Source organism: Mytilus galloprovincialis, chromosome 1, assembly GCF_965363235.1.
Source record: "Mytilus galloprovincialis chromosome 1, xbMytGall1.hap1.1, whole genome shotgun sequence".
NCBI classification, from domain to species: Eukaryota; Metazoa; Mollusca; class Bivalvia; order Mytilida; family Mytilidae; genus Mytilus; species Mytilus galloprovincialis.
The window spans coordinates 8,269,737-8,289,470 of NC_134838.1; the positions used below are offsets into that span (position 1 = coordinate 8,269,737).

At 31.8% G+C, this 19,734-nt stretch overlaps 1 protein-coding gene across 1 annotated transcript in view; it reads left to right on the forward strand.

Moving 5' to 3' along the window:
- Positions 1 to 19,734, forward strand: part of LOC143061777 (uncharacterized) — a 41,473-nt gene that overhangs the window by 13,244 nt on the left and 8,495 nt on the right. The window contains exons 18-34 of the mRNA XM_076233776.1: positions 5,720 to 5,883; positions 6,316 to 6,489; positions 7,165 to 7,417; positions 8,091 to 8,260; positions 8,623 to 8,799; positions 9,224 to 9,479; positions 10,362 to 10,522; positions 11,032 to 11,205; positions 11,493 to 11,702; positions 12,960 to 13,002; positions 13,348 to 13,511; positions 14,754 to 14,915; positions 15,198 to 15,456; positions 15,738 to 15,907; positions 16,551 to 16,724; positions 17,640 to 17,849; positions 18,093 to 18,135. Of these exons, the coding sequence (XP_076089891.1) occupies positions 5,720 to 5,883; positions 6,316 to 6,489; positions 7,165 to 7,417; positions 8,091 to 8,260; positions 8,623 to 8,799; positions 9,224 to 9,479; positions 10,362 to 10,522; positions 11,032 to 11,205; positions 11,493 to 11,702; positions 12,960 to 13,002; positions 13,348 to 13,511; positions 14,754 to 14,915; positions 15,198 to 15,456; positions 15,738 to 15,907; positions 16,551 to 16,724; positions 17,640 to 17,849; positions 18,093 to 18,135 (2,964 nt within the window). The remainder of the gene's footprint in view (positions 1 to 5,719; positions 5,884 to 6,315; positions 6,490 to 7,164; positions 7,418 to 8,090; positions 8,261 to 8,622; positions 8,800 to 9,223; positions 9,480 to 10,361; positions 10,523 to 11,031; positions 11,206 to 11,492; positions 11,703 to 12,959; positions 13,003 to 13,347; positions 13,512 to 14,753; positions 14,916 to 15,197; positions 15,457 to 15,737; positions 15,908 to 16,550; positions 16,725 to 17,639; positions 17,850 to 18,092; positions 18,136 to 19,734) is intronic.

Sequence of the window (19,734 nt, forward strand, 5' to 3'; positions counted from 1 at the left end):
GTAAAGACCTTAGAAGTCAAATGTAGGACTATAAAATTGAGAATGGAAATGGGGAATGTGTCAAAGAGACAACAACCCGACCAAATAAAAAACAACAGCAGAGGGTCACCAACAGGTCTTCAATGTAGCGAGAAATTCCCGCACCCGGAGGCGTCCCTCAGCTGGCCCCTAAACAAATATATACTAGTCCAGTGATAATGAACGCCATACTAATTTCCAAATTGTACACAAGAAACTAAAATTAAAATAATACAAGACTAACAAAGGCCAGAGGACTTTTATACATGTATTAGGTGTTAAGTGATGATTTGTAAAGACCTTAGAAGTCAAATGTAGGACTATACATGTATTAGGTCTTAAGTGATGATCTGTAAAGACCTTAGAAGTCAAATGTAGGACTATACATGTATTAGGTCTTAAGTGATGATCTGTAAAGACCTTAGAAGTCAAATGTAGGACTATACATGTATTAGGTCTTAAGTGATGATCTGTAAAGACCTTAGAAGTCAAATGTAGGACTATACATGTATTAGGTCTTAAGTGATGATCAGTAAAGACCTAAGAAGTCAAATGTAGGACTATACATGTATTAGGTCTTAAGTGATGATCTGTAAAGACTTTAGAAGTCAAATGTAGGACTATACATGTATTAGGTGTTAAGTGATGATCTGTAAAGACCTTAGAAGTCAAATGTAGGACTATACATGTATTAGGTCTTAAGTGATGATCTGTAAAGACCTTAGAAGTCAAATGTAGGACTATACATGTATTAGGTGTTAAGTGATGATCTGTAAAGACTTAAGAAGTCAAATGTAGGACTATACATGTATTAGGTCTTAAGTGATGATCTGTATAGACCTTAGAAGTCAAATGTAGGACTATACATGTATTAGGTCTTAAGTGATGATCTGTAAAGACCTTAGAAGTCAAATGTAGGACTATACATGTATTAGGTCTTAAGTGATGATCTGTAAAGACCTTAGAAGTCAAATGTAGGACTATACATGTATTAGGTCTTAAGTGATGATCTGTAAAGACCTTAGAAGTCAAATGTAGGACTATACATGTATTAGGTCTTAAGTGATGATCTGTAAAGACCTAAGAAGTCAAATGTAGGACTATACATGTATTAGGTCTTAAGTGATGATCTGTAAAGACCTTAGAAGTCAAATGTAGGACTATACATGTATTAGGTCTTAAGTGATGATCTGTAAAGACCTTAGAAGTCAAATGTAGGACTATACATGTATTAGGTCTTAAGTGATGATCTGTAAAGACCTTAGAAGTCAAATGTAGGACTTTACATGTATTAGGTGTTAAGTGATGATCAGTATAGACCTAAGAAGTCAAATGTAGGACTATACATGTATTAGGTGTTAAGTGATGAACTGTATAGACCTTAGAAGTCAAATGTAGGACTATAGATGTATTAGGTCTTAAGTGATGATCAGTAAAGACCTTAGAAGTCAAATGTAGGACTTTACATGTATTAGGTGTTAAGTGATGATCTGTAAAGACCTAAGAAGTCAAATGTAGGACTATACATGTATTAGGTCTTAAGTGATGATCTGTAAAGACCTTAGAAGTCAAATGTAGGACTTTACATGTATTAGGTGTTAAGTGATGATCAGTATAGACCTAAGAAGTCAAATGTAGGACTATACATGTATTAGGTGTTAAGTGATGAACTGTATAGACCTTAGAAGTCAAATGTAGGACTATAGATGTATTAGGTCTTAAGTGATGATCAGTAAAGACCTTAGAAGTCAAATGTAGGACTTTACATGTATTAGGTGTTAAGTGATGATCTGTAAAGACCTAAGAAGTCAAATGTAGGACTATACATGTATTAGGTCTTAAGTGATGATCAGTAAAGACTATACATGTATTAGGTGTTAAGTGATGATCTGTAAAGACCTAAGAAGTCAAATGTAGGACTATACATGTATTAGGTCTTAAGTGATGATCTGTAAAGACCTTAGAAGTCAAATGTAGGACTTTACATGTATTAGGTGTTAAGTGATGATCAGTATAGACCTAAGAAGTCAAATGTAGGACTATACATGTATTAGGTGTTAAGTGATGAACTGTATAGACCTTAGAAGTCAAATGTAGGACTATACATGTATTAGGTCTTAAGTGATGATCAGTAAAGACCTTAGAAGTCAAATGTAGGACTTTACATGTATTAGGTGTTAAGTGATGATCTGTAAAGACCTAAGAAGTCAAATGTAGGACTATACATGTATTAGGTGTTAAGTGATGATCTGTAAAGACCTTAGAAGTCAAATGTAGGACTATACATGTATTAGGTGTTAAGTGATGATCAGTAAAGACCTAAGAAGTCAAATGTAGGACTATACATGTATTAGGTCTTAAGTGATGATCTGTAAAGACCTTAGAAGTCAAATGTAGGACTATACATGTATAAGGTCTTAAGTGATGATCAGAAAAGACCTAAGAAGTCAAATGTAGGACTTTACATGTATTAGGTCTTAAGTGATGATCAGTAAAGACCTAAGAAGTCAAATGTAGGACTTTACATGTATTAGGTTTTAAGTGATGATCTATAAAGACCTTAGAAGTCAAATGTAGGACTATACATGTATTAGGTGTTAAGTGATGATCTGTAAAGACCTTAGAAGTCAAATGTAGGACTATACATGTATTAGGTCTTAAGTGATGATCTGTAAAGACCTTAGAAGTCAAATGTAGGACTATACATGTATTAGGTCTTAAGTGATGATCTGTAAAGACCTTAGAAGTCAAATGTAGGACTATACATGTATTAGGTCTTAAGTGATGATCTGTAAAGACCTTAGAAGTCAAATGTAGGACTATACATGTATTAGGTCTTAAGTGATGATCTGTAAAGACCTTAGAAGTCAAATGTAGGACTATACATGTATTAGGTGTTAAGTGATGATCTGTAAAGACCTAAGAAGTCAAATGTAGGACTATACATGTACTAGGTCTTAAGTGATGATCTGTAAAGACCTTAGAAGTCAAATGTAGGACTTTACATGTATTAGGTCTTAAGTGATGATCAGTATAGACCTTAGAAGTCAAATGTAGGACTATACATGTATTAGGTGTTAAGTGATGATCTGTAAAGACTTAAGAAGTCAAATGTAGGACTATACATGTATTAGATCTTAAGTGATGATCTGTATAGACCTTAGAAGTCAAATGTAGGACTTTACATGTATTAGGTCTTAAGTGATGATCTGTAAAGACCTAAGAAGTCAAATGTAGGACTATACATGTATTAGGTCTTAAGTGATGATCTGTATAGACCTTAGAAGTCAAATGTAGGACTTTACATGTATTAGGTCTTAAGTGATGATCTGTAAAGACCTAAGAAGTCAAATGTAGGACTATACATGTATTAGGTCTTAAGTGATGATCTGTATAGACCTTAGAAGTCAAATGTAGGACTATAGATGTATTAGGTCTTAAGTGATGATCTGTATAGACCTTAGAAGTCAAATGTAGGACTATACATGTATTAGGTCTTAAGTGATGATCTGTATAGACCTTAGAAGTCAAATGTAGGACTATAGATGTATTAGGTCTTAAGTGATGATCAGTAAAGACTTAAGAAGTCAAATGTAGGACTATAGATGTATTAGGTCTTAAGTGATGATCAGTAAAGACTTAAGAAGTCAAATGTAGGACTATACATGTATTAGGTGTTAAGTGATGATCTGTAAAGACCTTAGAAGTCAAATGTAGGACTATACATGTATTAGGTCTTAAGTGATGATCTGTAAAGACCTAAGAAGTCAAATGTAGGACTATACATGTATTAGGTCTTAAGTGATGATCTGTAAAGACCTAAGAAGTCAAATGTAGGACTTTACATGTATTAGGTATTAAGTGATGATCTGTAAAGACCTAAGAAGTCAAATGTAGGACTATACATGTATTAGGTGTTAAGTGATGATCTGTATAGACCTTAGAAGTCAAATGTAGGACTATACATGTATTAGGTCTTAAGTGATGATCTGTAAAGACCTTAGAAGTCAAATGTAGGACTTTACATGTATTAGGTCTTAAGTGATGATCTGTATAGACCTTAGAAGTCAAATGTAGGACTATACATGTATTAGGTCTTAAGTGATGATCTGTAAAGACCTAAGAAGTCAAATGTAGGACTTTACATGTATTAGGTATTAAGTGATGATCTGTAAAGACCTAAGAAGTCAAATGTAGGACTATACATGTATTAGGTGTTAAGTGATGATCTGTAAAGACCTTAGAAGTCAAATGTAGGACTATACATGTATTAGGTCTTAAGTGATGATCTGTAAAGACTTTAGAAGTCAAATGTAGGACTATACATGTATTAGGTGTTAAGTGATGATCTGTAAAGACCTAAGAAGTCAAATGTAGGACTATACATGTACTAGGTCTTAAGTGATGATCTGTAAAGACTTTAGAAGTCAAATGTAGGACTATACATGTACTAGGTCTTAAGTGATGATCTGTAAAGACTTTAGAAGTCAAATGTAGGACTATACATGTATTAGGTCTTAAGTGATGATCTGTAAAGACCTTAGAAGTCAAATGTAGGACTATACATGTACTAGGTCTTAAGTGATGATCTGTAAAGACTTTAGAAGTCAAATGTAGGACTTTACATGTATTAGGTCTTAAGTGATGATCTGTATAGACCTTAGAAGTCAAATGTAGGACTATACATGTATTAGGTCTTAAGTGATGAACTGTAAAGACCTTAGAAGTCAAATGTAGGACTATACATGTATTAGGTCTTAAGTGATGATCTGTAAAGACCTTAGAAGTCAAATGTAGGACTTTACATGTATTAGGTCTTAAGTGATGATCTGTATAGACCTTAGAAGTCAAATGTAGGACTATACATGTATTAGGTCTTAAGTGATGATCTGTAAAGACCTAAGAAGTCAAATGTAGGACTTTACATGTATTAGGTATTAAGTGATGATCTGTAAAGACCTAAGAAGTCAAATGTAGGACTATACATGTATTAGGTGTTAAGTGATGATCTGTAAAGACCTTAGAAGTCAAATGTAGGACTATACATGTATTAGGTCTTAAGTGATGATCTGTAAAGACTTTAGAAGTCAAATGTAGGACTATACATGTATTAGGTGTTAAGTGATGATCTGTAAAGACCTAAGAAGTCAAATGTAGGACTATACATGTACTAGGTCTTAAGTGATGATCTGTAAAGACTTTAGAAGTCAAATGTAGGACTATACATGTACTAGGTCTTAAGTGATGATCTGTAAAGACTTTAGAAGTCAAATGTAGGACTATACATGTATTAGGTCTTAAGTGATGATCTGTAAAGACCTTAGAAGTCAAATGTAGGACTATACATGTACTAGGTCTTAAGTGATGATCTGTAAAGACTTTAGAAGTCAAATGTAGGACTTTACATGTATTAGGTCTTAAGTGATGATCTGTATAGACCTTAGAAGTCAAATGTAGGACTATACATGTATTAGGTCTTAAGTGATGAACTGTAAAGACCTTACAAGTCAAATGTAGGACTATACATGTATTAGGTCATAAGTGATGATCTGTAAAGACCTTAGAAGTCAAATGTAGGACTATACATGTATTAGGTCTTAAGTGATGATCTGTATAGACCTTAGAAGTCAAATGTAGGACTATACATATATTAGGAATATTTGTTTCAAATGAGTAAAGGTTTCAAAAAAAATATTTTCAGATTCAAAATTGAAAATCTTGAAGCAGAAAGGAAGTTTATGGTAGACCTAGAGATGAGTATATGTATGGAGACAAATGGATCATGTGAAATAACTGTCCCTGTCCTGATAAGTACAGCCCTACCAAAGGCACCATGTGAATGGAAGAATGATTATGTTCAAGCAGGTATTTAGAAATCGGAATGATTTAGCATAGAATGTAAAAACGCAAATGATAACAATTTCAGCTCAAGGTTAAAGGTTTGAAAAGCAAACTATGTCAAATGTTTTAGAGCATGAAGACCAAAAGGGCTTAAGCACAATAACCAATACAAATTATGAATATGATAACCAAGTTATTTAAATACACAACCCAAGGAAATGCTTTAGGGATCCAAATGTTTTGAAGTCTTTATGTGCAATACATCTACCAAGGGAGTTAAAAGATTTTTAAATGACTTGTAGTATTTATAATTCTTAGTGTTACAGTCAAAAGAAAAATAATAAAAAAGATTGACAAAGCAGTACAATTAAATAGCAAATTTAATTTGTCTTTAATTGGTGTTTGGTGGTGGACATTTCTTGTAACTGACATAGGATAACACAATTTTTGTTTCAGATTTTTCATTCCTTGGTTTCCTAAATGAGAAAGGTATAGGTGTAAATGATAATCTGGATATCAATCAACTGTCTGCCTTGATAGAGAGGTTAGCCATTGGAGATTTCTTGATGGACACGCAATGTAGTAGTTCTGCATCTCCCTACAGTGGACATACAAACGGATGGACTAATTGTAAGTTGTCCTGTAAATAATTTATTTTTTACAGATATTCGAAAAATATGTATATATCAACCAAAATACATGTTATTATTTATTCCAAATATAAAATTTTGTGTTGATAATGTATTTAAGCCTGACCAATATTATATAGTACATATGGGTTATATCAAACTTTGAAATAACATTAAACATTTGCATGAATTTTGATTTCAACAGTTATTACGTTTGAGCAAATTTTCCTATAATTTAACTGAGTTTTACTTGTGTTTTAAACCGTACAAATTGATAATTAGAGAAATCTTAATTTTTTCAACTGAATTTTGTAGTTGTAACGAGTCAAAAAAAAAGATAACTGTGATCAACTGTTTATTGCTTACAGTACTTTTTGACAAAGTAGATAGATATTCATTTCTGCTTTAAAAAAATCATGCTGAAAACATTTTTTTTTTATACAAAGCATTTTAATTTTTGTTGATTTCTTGTTTGCCTTAAATTAAGGCAATCGATTAAAACCAGAAGTTGAGAACCCCCACCATCTTTTTTTTTTAATTTGTAACCTATAAAAGATATCAATAACTGATTGTAATTGGTCATCAAAACTCCTCCTTTTAATTTTGATAATGACTTTTTAATAATTAGATGATCACACAGAATCATTTAAGAAACTATTTTCTTTTATATAAACAGCATGTGGACAGTCTATGGCAGCTCTTCCTACTTTATCAGGAGCTGTATGTAATGTTGGCAGTGATTGTACATCTGTATACTGTTGTTTGCCAGACACCAGAATTGGAAAAAGTTTTGAGACATTTGTGAAGTTTGAACCATGTCTTTTCACACTGAGTGTTGGAATAGACAAATTAACATTCAGTACACTTTTGTTTGATTATGAATGGGGTCAGCTGACTGAAGTTTGGTTGTTTGGATATGTTAGAATGGAGTAAGTATTGTCTTCACTTAAGAAAATCTTGTATAGTAAAACTGTTATTGGTACATGTATTTTCATCACTAAGAGTTGAATTTTTTGTCAAGCTAAATTAATCAATGAAATATTAAAGGTCCCATTGAAAACACTTCACAGAGAACAGTAGCTCTTGTATTTATTCAATGGGACAGGTGAACTTGCAAAAATTTAAATACCTTGACAAAGAGGAACTGATTTTGTGGAAAGATTTCATGTTTTTAAACCATAAAATCAAACTGTTGTATAATATTCAATAATTTAATTTTTTACATGTGTCCTATTCAGTCAAAATTTTGTTTGTATATAAATGATGTTTAAGATAAAAGAGAAAGTACATTTGGAGTAAAACCTGTTTAGTGTCAAATGTATTTATAGATTTTAAATTTGTAGAATAAAATGTTGAATCTTAGTTCTTCAATAAAAACGATACCCTTTTTAACTGGTTATATAGTCATTAAAATGGAGAAATAATACCTCATGCTGGTAATTAATATAGAGGAAACAAAACCCTAAGCCTGAACGATAATTACACAGGATATGTATTTTTTAATTATCTTTTCTAAATATATATGAAGTTCGTAAAAATGTAAATACTAAAATAAGACCAAGCACACCTGATCTAATTAGTAAAACTCATTTTTTTCTACAGGTTTACAGTAAAGGACTTAGAGATGGAGGGTGATTATTTGATTGACATGAAACTTCAGATTTGTCGTGAGTCAGATACAGTAACAACACCATGTGGAGTAGATATTGTTATCTTTGATAAATACAGACTCCCTAAATTGTCATGTGACTGGAATTCAGGATTAGATACAGGTAAATATTAGTATTTTCACAAAAAATTTTATATATAAATTTGGTGACAATTTATAAAAGAGAGAAGGGCATGTGGTGATTTTTAATTTAAAAATGTAATCCAGTCAAATATTATGTATGCATGCATCATTCTATGCTACAAAGTTATGTTTGAAATATGAAATGAGCAGAAAATATGACAGATATAATTGGAAACCGAGGAAAAAATAGTAAAAAATAGTGTGAAAAAAGCCCTAATATATATGGACCAAAGTAAATGATGATTAAAAATCCTGTTTTTTCAGTGATAAAGTCTTATTTAATGAATCTAAATCACAAAGATCTGATAAGACCAAATATATCATTTCCATTTTATTTCCTAGGATTCCAAGGATTGACAACATGGCTGACAGACAATAGTGTAACCAAGACGGAACCTCTGAGGGGACCAGAAACATCCAAGTTAATGTCTGACGCTGGCATAGCAGCTTATCTGTATGAGCCTCCATGTGATCAACAGGGTAGTACCTATTCTGGAAATGTTGGAGGAGTCAAAAATGGTAAGGGATTTGTATTAGCTGTCTGTTGTATATTTTGGACTGTGAAATACATCCTTTTGTGACAGTTGTATATACTGTTTTTATATCCTTAAAATATAACAAGCCTGGCTTGTCAATGCAGTATAAAATTACAATTTCACACTTCTATGTATTTTGAAATGCTTGTTAATTTTAATATATCCTCTACACAGTTTGATATTAATTATTTCCCTACATTTCAAAGAAAAAATCAAAAGGTATCTCCCCCCCCCTTAGAAATTCAAATTTTTCTTATGTATCTTAAAGAAAGAAATATAAAGGTGTCTTTTTTTTCTCCATTGCTTTTGTGTATTATACATAACCTATTGAAAAAGTCTTTATTTGTAAACTTGATATATAAGATTTCTTTTTGCATTTAAAAAAACAAACTATTACCTATCTGCAGATTGTGGAATGACTGTTTCTGTCCCTGTGCTGCCATCAGGAGTTGTCTGTACTGTTTCCATGGATACATGTACTGGTTTAGAATGCTGTATCACCATTCCACTAACAAACAAGACGATGAACTTCCGTATTAACATAAACCATTGTTACCTGGACATAACTGTTGGATTGGAATCAATGTACAGACAATACAAATTACTGGATTACACTTTTGGAACTATTGAACATTTTAACCTTATAGGAGTTGGAAGAATGGAGTAAGTGTTTTTGTTATGAATGCTAGGATTTTTGTAACCCTAAAGTTGGATATCCCTTTCCATATCCAAATTTTGATAATAAAAGAAATAATCTAGAATACCAACATGATATGGCTAATCAGATGTCTGATAGAGGTGTCTTGCTAAGTTGCAATTTTTAAAGTATTGGACTTGTAAGACATAAATTTAAATGAAGATGGAACAAGATTTTTATTTGAATTATCTCCCCTTTGCAAGAAAAAAGCAATTGAAAGTAAATCAATGATGACAATTGTTTTTTCCACATCCCTAATGCATAGTACAAATGTCTAATAGGCCTGATACACACTGAAAATTATAACTGAAGGTGCTTTTCCAGATCCTTTTTATATATTTTAATGAAGCATACTTAACCTATTCTGCTTAGTTTTAGAGAAAAACAGTTTGCTGAGGTGTAGAGAAAACACAGCTGACATATTTTGCTATCTAAAACTTACTGTCAACAATATTTCTATAGATGTAGTGATTTGATGGGAAACTTTGTTAAATATTTTGTAACCAGAAAGTTTTCTGCTTAAATTCAAAACATCAATAGAGAATCTGTTATACATTAAAATTATGAAAAAAATAAAGATAGCTTCTTATTCTTGCTTTTAAGTATTTTAAATGTACGGTAAGTTTCCTTTGGCATGAATGAGTGTTTTTGGCCTTTTTATTTAAAATATATAGAGAGAAGTAAATGTAAATGGCCCATAGACACATTCTCCATTAGTTTTGTTAATGCATTGAAAAGGGAAAAATCCAAAAAAAGTTACAATATATTAGGGCAGTGTTAAAATTGTGTAAACCTGAAATTTTTTAGTTCTGGAGGATAGTGCAACAGATATCGTATTTCATTTTCAGATACAAAATAGAGGACTTCATTGGAGAGGGAGCTTACTTGTTGGATGTAAGCTTTTCCTTCTGTTTAGAGACGGGAAGTTGTGAATTTACAGAAACTATCATCCAGGATGTAAAGTTCCCTAAAAAGAGATGTACATGGGATGATACATATAGGGTGAAAGGTAAAAATCAATTATAGTAATGTGCCAAATATCAGACTGTGGGAGCATGACAGTGGCTCAGTGGTCTAAGTAGTTTATTTACACTAGCCTGTCAACAAAAATTTTTAAATAATTGTTATAAAGAAAAGAAAAAAAAAACTTGCTTTAAAAAGTCATTAAAATCTTGTTAATCACCATATTTTTCAATTTAAAAAATGTTTACCGTAGGAAAGAATTAATAATATGACTTTTCACGTTCTAATGTGTCCCTTTGAAAATATAGAAAGCATCAAATTTGGGTTTTTTCTACTTAAATATATGAAGTAGAAGAAAATTATTTCTCTATTTTCTTTAAACAGAATTGTGGATAAGTTGATTCTAAATTCAACCAATTTTTTTTTTTTTAATTTGGTCTATTTTTTAATCGTCTTGAGTATGCATGAAATATTTGCCTTTATTTGTCATTATGCAACTAACAATCAATCAATAAATCCATTTATTTATTGTGTAAATCTGATATTTAATTTCAGACTTTTCACTGAATCAATGGAGCAGAGAGAGATCTATTGACACAAAACAAGTGTACCCAGCTTATTACATCTCAGAACTTCTACAGAACTTAGACCTGACCAGATACTTCCAATCATCACAATGTAGCCGTACCACTTCACCGTATGATTCACCAACCAATGGATGGAAAAAAGGTAAGCTGATTTCACAAGATCAGTCAAAAACTACACAACCTTATTCTTAGAGTTTTATTAAGTTATTGGTTTTTTTTGAAAATAAAGATTTGTAATAATGTTGAGTTAAGAAAAAGTTAATTTTGAAATGATTTCTAAAAAATGCTCCGAAAATATGTCTGAAATACTTGTTAATGAAATTATAATTTTCTTGAAAGTCCATTTATATTGAAAATTCTCTTAAGCTAAAGATATATATCTCAAGACAGGTGGTTCACATGAAAGTAAAATTCACTATCTTATTTCAGAATGCTCTGACACAGATGTCGTAACTAACTCTACCAATCCAATGACATGTCGACTGAAGTCAGACTGTGCTGCTATCAGCTGTTGTTTGGATGAAGATTTCATAAGCAAGACTTTTGAAGTTTTCTTTGAGATAGATGATTGTGAGAGAAAGATATACATTGGAATAGAAAAACTGAAGTTCTATATTCCTCTGCATGACTTTGAATTTGGTAAGATTCATGTGAATAAAAAGTGGATTTTTATACGCCCGTCGTCTTTTAGACGGGGCGTATTATGGTATACCGTTGTCCGTCCGTCCGTCCGTCTGTCCGTCCGTTGTCCACACTTCAGACAATAACTCAAAAACACTTTCACCAATTTCCATGAAACTTAAGTGAATTGTTTATATCTATTGACGTAAGCTCCCTTTCGTTTTTTTTTAATTTCAGATTTTAAATTTTGGATTTATGGGGCTTTATTCATAAAAAAGGGGGGATTTTCAACACTTCGGACAATAACTCAAAAAGGCTTTCACTAATGTCCATGAAACTTTGGTGAATTGTTTATATCTATTGATGTAAGCTCCCTTTCAATTTTTATAAATTTCAGATTTTAAGTTTTGGATTTATGGGGCTTTATTCATAAAAAAAGGGGGATTTTCAACACTTCGGACAATAACTCAAAAAGGCTTTCACCAATGTCCATGAAACTGTGGTGAATTGTTTATATCTATTTATGTAAGCTCCCTTTCAATTTTTATAAATTTCAGATTTTAAGTTTTGGATTTATGGGGCTTTATTCATAAAAAAAAAGGGGGCTTTTCAACACTTCGGACAATAACTCAAAAAGGCTTTCACCAATGTCCATGAAACTTTGGTGAATTGTTTATATCTATTGATGTAAGCTCCCTTTCAATTTTTATAAATTTCAGATTTTACATTTCCGTGTTATGAATTTTTATGCTTAAAAAAGGGGGGATTTTCCAATTTTGGGACAATAACTAACACTTTCACAAAATTTTATGCAACTTTGATAAATTGTTGATATCTATTGACATAATCTCCCTTTCCATTTTTATAAATTTTAGATTTTACGTTTTCTTAAGTAATGAATTTTTATACTTAAAAAAGGGGGATTTTATGAAACTTTGGTGAATATATTAATGTAACATCCCTTTTGATTTGTATATATATTTCTAGTTGATCATATAAATTCATTTAAAGCATAAAAGACAAGTTAAAAGAGCAACGGGCGTATCATGCGCTAAAGCGCAGCCCTTTATTTGCATTATTCTTTATGATTTTGCTTCCATTTTTATATGATTCACTTTTTTAAGATGTTCAATGAATAAATTTTAAAAATACCTTTCTACTTATAAATTGTGATAGATTATTATTAAGCTTTCAAATATAATCACATCCAATCACTATAGTCTATAATCTTCCATGTATTAGGATTTTAATTCATGCATACTTCTGTTCTTTTAGATAAATGGCATGAATTCAGTTTAGTAAAGACAATACGCATAAGGTGAGATAAAGAAGGTTTACTATTGAATAATGCTGGGTTGCTGTCTTAGAGATTTTAACAACAAATCTTTTATGGGTATTTTGTCAGTGATCAAAAGGAAAAAGACCAATAAAATACATGGCAGAAATGAATAAATCCTATAAGAAACCATAAAAGAAAATAAGATATTGTAGATTGGTTAAATATTTATTCTTTGATTTACATTTTTCAAACAACTTTCCGGAATTGAAAATAATAAATTGACTATTTCATTTAAGAATCAGAAAAGTTATTTTAATATGTAAGACAAAAAAAAAATGTAAATTAAGAATTTGAACTATAACATAAAGTTAATTATTCATTCAGGTACAATATATATGACCTATGGAGTGAAGGAGTATATATGGTATCCTTGGAGATATCGTCCTGTTGGGAGATGTATAGTAGTTGTGCCTGGACCCAGTCTGTTCTGGACTATGCCAGATTTAAAAAGCAGACTTGTGCTTCACAGATGACATACCAGAATGCAGGTAGTTATGTCTTAAAAATTGATTCATTAATGTTATAATGAAGTGAAAAAATGTTTAAGTGATTTGTGAAAAAAAAAGCAATTTATTTTTTGAAAATTGATTAATTTATGTTAGTATGAAGTGAAATTTTTTTCAGTATTTTGAAAAAAAAGAGAACATTGTACGAGAATTTTAATTCCTTATACCTGCCTGGGAAGTATAAAGGAATCACATTGTCTGTTTACCTATCCATCTGTTTATAAAAAAGAAGATGCGGTATGATTGCCAATGAGGCAACTCTTCACAAGTGACCAAATGACACAGAAAATAACAATAGGTCACTATACGGCCTTGAACAGTGAGCAAAGCCCATACTGCATAGTCAGCTATAGAAGGCCCTGAAATGACAAATGTAAAACAATTCAAATGAGAAAACTAACGGCCTAATAAACGTACAAAAAAAATTGAACGAAAAACAAATATGTAACACAGCAACAAACGACAACCACACATAGGCACATACGTACAGAATTTGGCGGGGTTAAACATGTTAGTGGGATCCCAACCCTCCCCTAACCTGGGACAGTGGTATAACAGTACACCTATCTATCTGTCTGTCTGTGTCAATCCAACTGTCCATGTGCCAAGTAACTCCTCCTTAATGGCTAGACAAATATTAATGAAATTTTACACAGTTGTAGACTTATAGACCCAAAGGGTCGGGTGTTCTAATTATTGTTTTTATATCTCACTGTATTATATAATATTTTGTGAAAAACACATGTCACTATAATAAATAATTTACTTACTTACTTACTGTAGAACACTACTTCTGAATGTACATATAGGAATCTTATTCCAGGTAAACATATTGAAGGGGAGATAATCAAATTAACTTGCTTCATTATTGCAATAGTTGTAATAGTCACTTGTAAGCCCAATTCTCCCTCCAGAACAGTCAGACGGATATTGATGAAACTTTACATCAATTTTAAACACTACCTGAGGATGCGCATGAAGGAATATTATACCTGTCATTCATAATGTCTTTTGTTTGTAGATAATTTCAGGTTATTTGAAGGATTTCTTTTCCACATAGTGAATGTTTTATTATTTCCCACTTTCAAACTATAGAGATCACTTCAAAACAATAAAAGTTACGTAAAGGATCTAGACCTGATTGCTAGTCTTATATGCATAATAGAACATACAAAGTAAGACAAGATATACACATATAGATAGATAAATGCCATTTTATTACAGGCTTCTCTCTGACAACTTGGGCGACTAGTAACAGTATTGACAAGGATGCCATGACTGAAACGGACCTTACACGACTCTATGATGAACTGGATGTGGCTTGGTATCTTAAAAACTCATGTGACTATGAAATGTCACCGTTTATAGCTAATGGATGGAATAATAGTAAGTTAAAGTATAAAAGTAGATTTTGCATTTATAACCAGTGGTCAGATATACTTTCAAGAGGTGGAGACCAACATATTTTTAACATCAAGGTTGAAGATGTACGTTAAATAACTGTTTAGAAAAATTTCATGGAAACTTTTTTATTGGCCCCTCTACCTCATTCAGATGTCTATTTATTAGAAAAATTTGAATTAAAAGAAGTAGTCAAATGTAAACTAAGTGTAAATTTTAAGGTGTATTCTTCCATTATTATATAATTATTATAACAAATTGTTTCAGCTTGTGGTTCAACCATTAACAACTTGCCAATGTTACCCAGTGGTACTTCCTGTTATATATCAGATGTATGTACAGATGTAAGATGCTGTGTTTCCGTACCATTTTTGGGTAACCATACATTTGATTTCTCACTTAATTTGTATGGCTGTACACAGTACATGGAGATTAGTTTGGAGAATTACAAGGAACAATTCATGTTGAGAGACTACACCTTTGGACTGGAAGATTATTTGTGGATTAAAGGAGTGTTCAGACTCAAGTAAGTGTTTTTTTAGTCAATTATTCCTATCTCTAAGCATGACTACGTTAAAACAAAGTCTGCCTTTCATTCCTGGCATCCCACCTTGAAGAACCTGCCTGTTATATTAATTAATAATAGTTACTCATCTTGAATATGCATGAAATGATTGCTTGCCACTGAACTTTAAGCAAACAAGCAACAATTAGTCAATCATTTCAATTCAAAGGATAAATTTTAAAGTGATTGTATGTAGGTTCTTCACATGATTACCTGTTTTAAATATTTTTTTTCAAATCCAGGTACACAATAGATGATTTGCCAGACCAGAATCTCTACAGAATATCTGTTATGTTTGAGGTGTGTACCACCAATGGTGCACTGTGTGAGTACAGCCTTACAGTAATGGACAGCGTTGAACTACCAAGATCTTCATGTCTACCACATTGGGGATATGGATATTCTAAAGATGGTAGGTTTACTTGCATCTGGTTTCAATAAAAATAACAGGCTTAGATCTGTAGTAGGCATCAGTGAAGCAGCTACCCTACAACACAAGTAACCAAAAAGGCATTCTCCAACAAAAGACGGGTGTCTATACAATATCTATTATCAACAACAAGTTCTTAAAAAAAAGAAAAAAAACTTACATTTATAAGATCAAGTCTATTGGTAAAGGATAATGAGTTGATCACATGTTTTCCATTCTTTTTGATATAATTTAACTAGCAGCAGACATTAGACGTGTTCCATGGAACACATGGGGCCCTTTCAAAAAAGTTAAACTATCTATTGAAGCAAATTTATCCTTTCACTTAAATTTTCACTGTACTTGATATCCACCCATATTGGAAATTTCAAAGTGCCTTCATTAGGTCCCATGTATGCTTTTATGGAACAGCCCTTACAACAATACTGATAATGTCTATGGACTTTTTGCCACAATTTGGTTATTATTTAAAATTTATGTGTACAAAAGCTCCTTGGGCCTCAACATAAAATGAGAGCTTTTTTGCCTTATATGGAATATGCAGGAGATTGAAATGCAATCATCTCATTTCTTTTTATGTAAGATTTGGTTTACCGTACAATAATTCTATTATCATTTATTTCAGGTTTTACAAAAGAACAATGGAAGACAAGTCGAGGTCTTGAAGATGATGCAACACTGAACGCCTGGCAGATTGCCAAGTTATTGGAAGAAACAGAAGTAGCTCTATACCAAAACAAACCTCGCTGTAATCATACAATGGGAGACTACCAAGGATCAGTAGATGGTTGGGTTAACAGTAGGTCAAAATTTCTTGATGTTTTTGTAAACAATATAAAGTAATAAAAGTTTTTAAAAAAAGCAAAATTCTTCCGAAAGGAATTGAATCAAAGCATTAGGTGAAGATAATCTAATAATTCAGACTGCACATGGAATAAAAGGTGACCTTTTCTGTATCAACTGTGCCATTAATGAGATCAAAACTACTGTGGGTTTATTATAGCCCGGCCACACTGTTTGTTTACATATTAAAGTTTGTGATCAGGTCTGTTTAAGATGAACCACTCCTGGTATTAAAGTCAATGATGCTTGGTATGCAGTTGTATTAGCACAACTCAGTCTTGTATGGAGATTGTATAACCTTGCCCCCATTCTCAAGTTTCATCGATTTAAAACTTCTGCATAGTGTACATGTTTAAGTTTGTGTTTTGATTAGTTTAAGGGACACTTATGATTTATTTTTAGCATTGGCATGTCTCATTTACACAGATAAATTTGCACTGCACCTCGGTCATGGTTTATTGTCTTTGTATGTTTTGCATAGTTTACATGTTAAAGTATTGCCATTTTAAATTCAACATTGACATAAAATGTTAAAACTACCTACCTTATATCTGAAATGGTGTAAAATAAAGCAACACTTGAAATTCATTGAAGTCATCAACCTGCCAGATGGGTTGCAAATAAACATAAATTAAGAAATTAATTGATTGATTTATTGATTGATGTTTAACGCCACTTTCAACACTATTGTGCTATTTCGTGGCTGTTGGTTTTTATTGGTGGAGGAAGCCAGAGTTCACGGAGAGAACCACTAAACTTTGGTCGAAAAACTGACAATCTTAGTCAATTAAGATTAAGATAAAAATTGATGTTAGATGAATTTTCAAATGATTTTGTTTAAAAAAAAAATATCTGAAATGTTTGTTTACAGACTGTACATTTGGAGTGTCCCCTGGTGTTCTGGATGGAGATATTGTTTGTTTAATTGGTAGTAAATGTTCTGAAGTGTCCTGCTGTGTCAATGACCCTGAGACCATGAGTGACTTCAATGCCTACCTTAGTCTAGATCCCTGTCAATTCACCTTACTGATTGGGGTAGAGAAATACAGCTTTGAAGTCTCTCTCATTGGCTTTGACTTTGGTGAGTATGGATTAATATTTTATGTGTTGTAATTGTTTGGTACTTTTGATAATAAATCAATTGTTTGATTAAAAAGATTTGTGTGAGACAGCAACCCAATAACACAGAAAACAATAGACAACTAGAAAAATATATCTGAAAAAGGAGGAAACATGTCAATGTACACTGTCTCCAATATTTATAGGAAAAAAAAGGAAAAAACTTGATATAAGAAAATTTATGTATTATTCTTTGTTCTTTCAGAGAAGAGTTACGAGTTAGATCTTGGTGGTATATACAAAGTCAGGTAATTATTGGATTCACTAATTTAAAAATAGTAAATTTGAAGGTATGCAGAAAATTAACTGTTAGTACGGTTCCAGAAAAAAAGTATATGGAGGTCTTAAGAGGCAAGAAATGTATATCTTAAGTGCCTTCCAAGACCACTGGAACACCCCTTAGGCATTCAACGTTTTTCCACAAAATTATGAAGCCCAATCCTATGACATTAGTGGAGGCACTATGTTTTCTGGTCAGTCCTTTTGTCTATTCTGTATCGGGTTAAAATATTTGGTTTGAGTAATTTATCTTTAGTCTTGGTCACATCAGATTGAAACTTAGTACACATGTTCATTATAATGTGTTTTGCCAGTTCACTGAATATAACAAAATGTCATTTTAAAATGATAGTGTGAGCATGGTGTCCTATGGACAATTATAGTCTTTGTTTTAGTAGTGTACATACCTGTCAACTGACCAGTATTCTGCGTGTGTGACCCGAGATTTTCACAATTCTAAGGGATCACCCGGGACACCCGCCGGGTCATTGAATAACCCGGGAATTCCGAAAATGACCCGTTTTTACCTGGATTTCTTAGCCTTGAGATTGAATTCATAAGTGATTTTCCTTTGAAATACCGGCAAATTCGTAATTCTACCATGAACAGGTAGTTCAGCTAGCTGTGTAAACTGTCAAATTAAGTGACCCATTTAACTGCATGGCTTCACTTGACAGCTTTGGTGTCAAACACACTGTTAATTAACACCAATTACCTTAGCTTAAGGTTGTAAAAAAATTTCACTGTTGTTTTTACAAACATTTTTCAACTTGAGTTACTTCCCCTTTTTTGTCACCATTCAAAATTGTTCCTTATATTTACGTTTTTTGAGGTAAAAAAGATTAAATCTACAACAAATAGAATTCAAATACATATTGAAATATAACTTTTCATTATTTTCATACCTTAATACAATTATAAACAAAAAAGTTGAAAATTATTTTTTCATCTATACTTCTTTTAACTGTTTAACTTTATTTTACTACATTCTAATTCTATTGTTACAAGGCTGATTAGCTGGCCACAAACAATGGAAATACTTTCATCTGTAGAATTTGTAGAATATATCTTACAGTCGATGTATGAGGCTGAAATACATTAGAGGTCTTTTGTAGAAATATCAATAACAGATGATTGTTTTTACACGAATTCATCAAAAGCTTTTAAAAGCGCAATGAAATAATAATTACTAGTAATAAAATTAAATTTAAATTACTTAACCAAGTGAACATGTTTTGGAAACTTTGATTCAAATTATAAGAAAAATGTCCCCTAAATACTGAAATTCAGCTCGAAAAAGTCGTACGCGTTATGACCTGAGATTTCATTCTTCAATGCAGGTCATGACCTGCATTTTTCATCGTCACAGGTTGACAGGTATGAGTGGTTTTTTTTAGGAAGACTGCTCATATATAAAATATCTTCCACTCATGTCGTAATTGTTTTGAAATATGCACTTAAAAAATATACAAGGCTAAATATTTATTCTAAAACCCAGTCATTCAAATACAAGGTTCTATACAGTCTTGATAATATTAATTCATACCACTTTTGTCGTTAAATTTCAA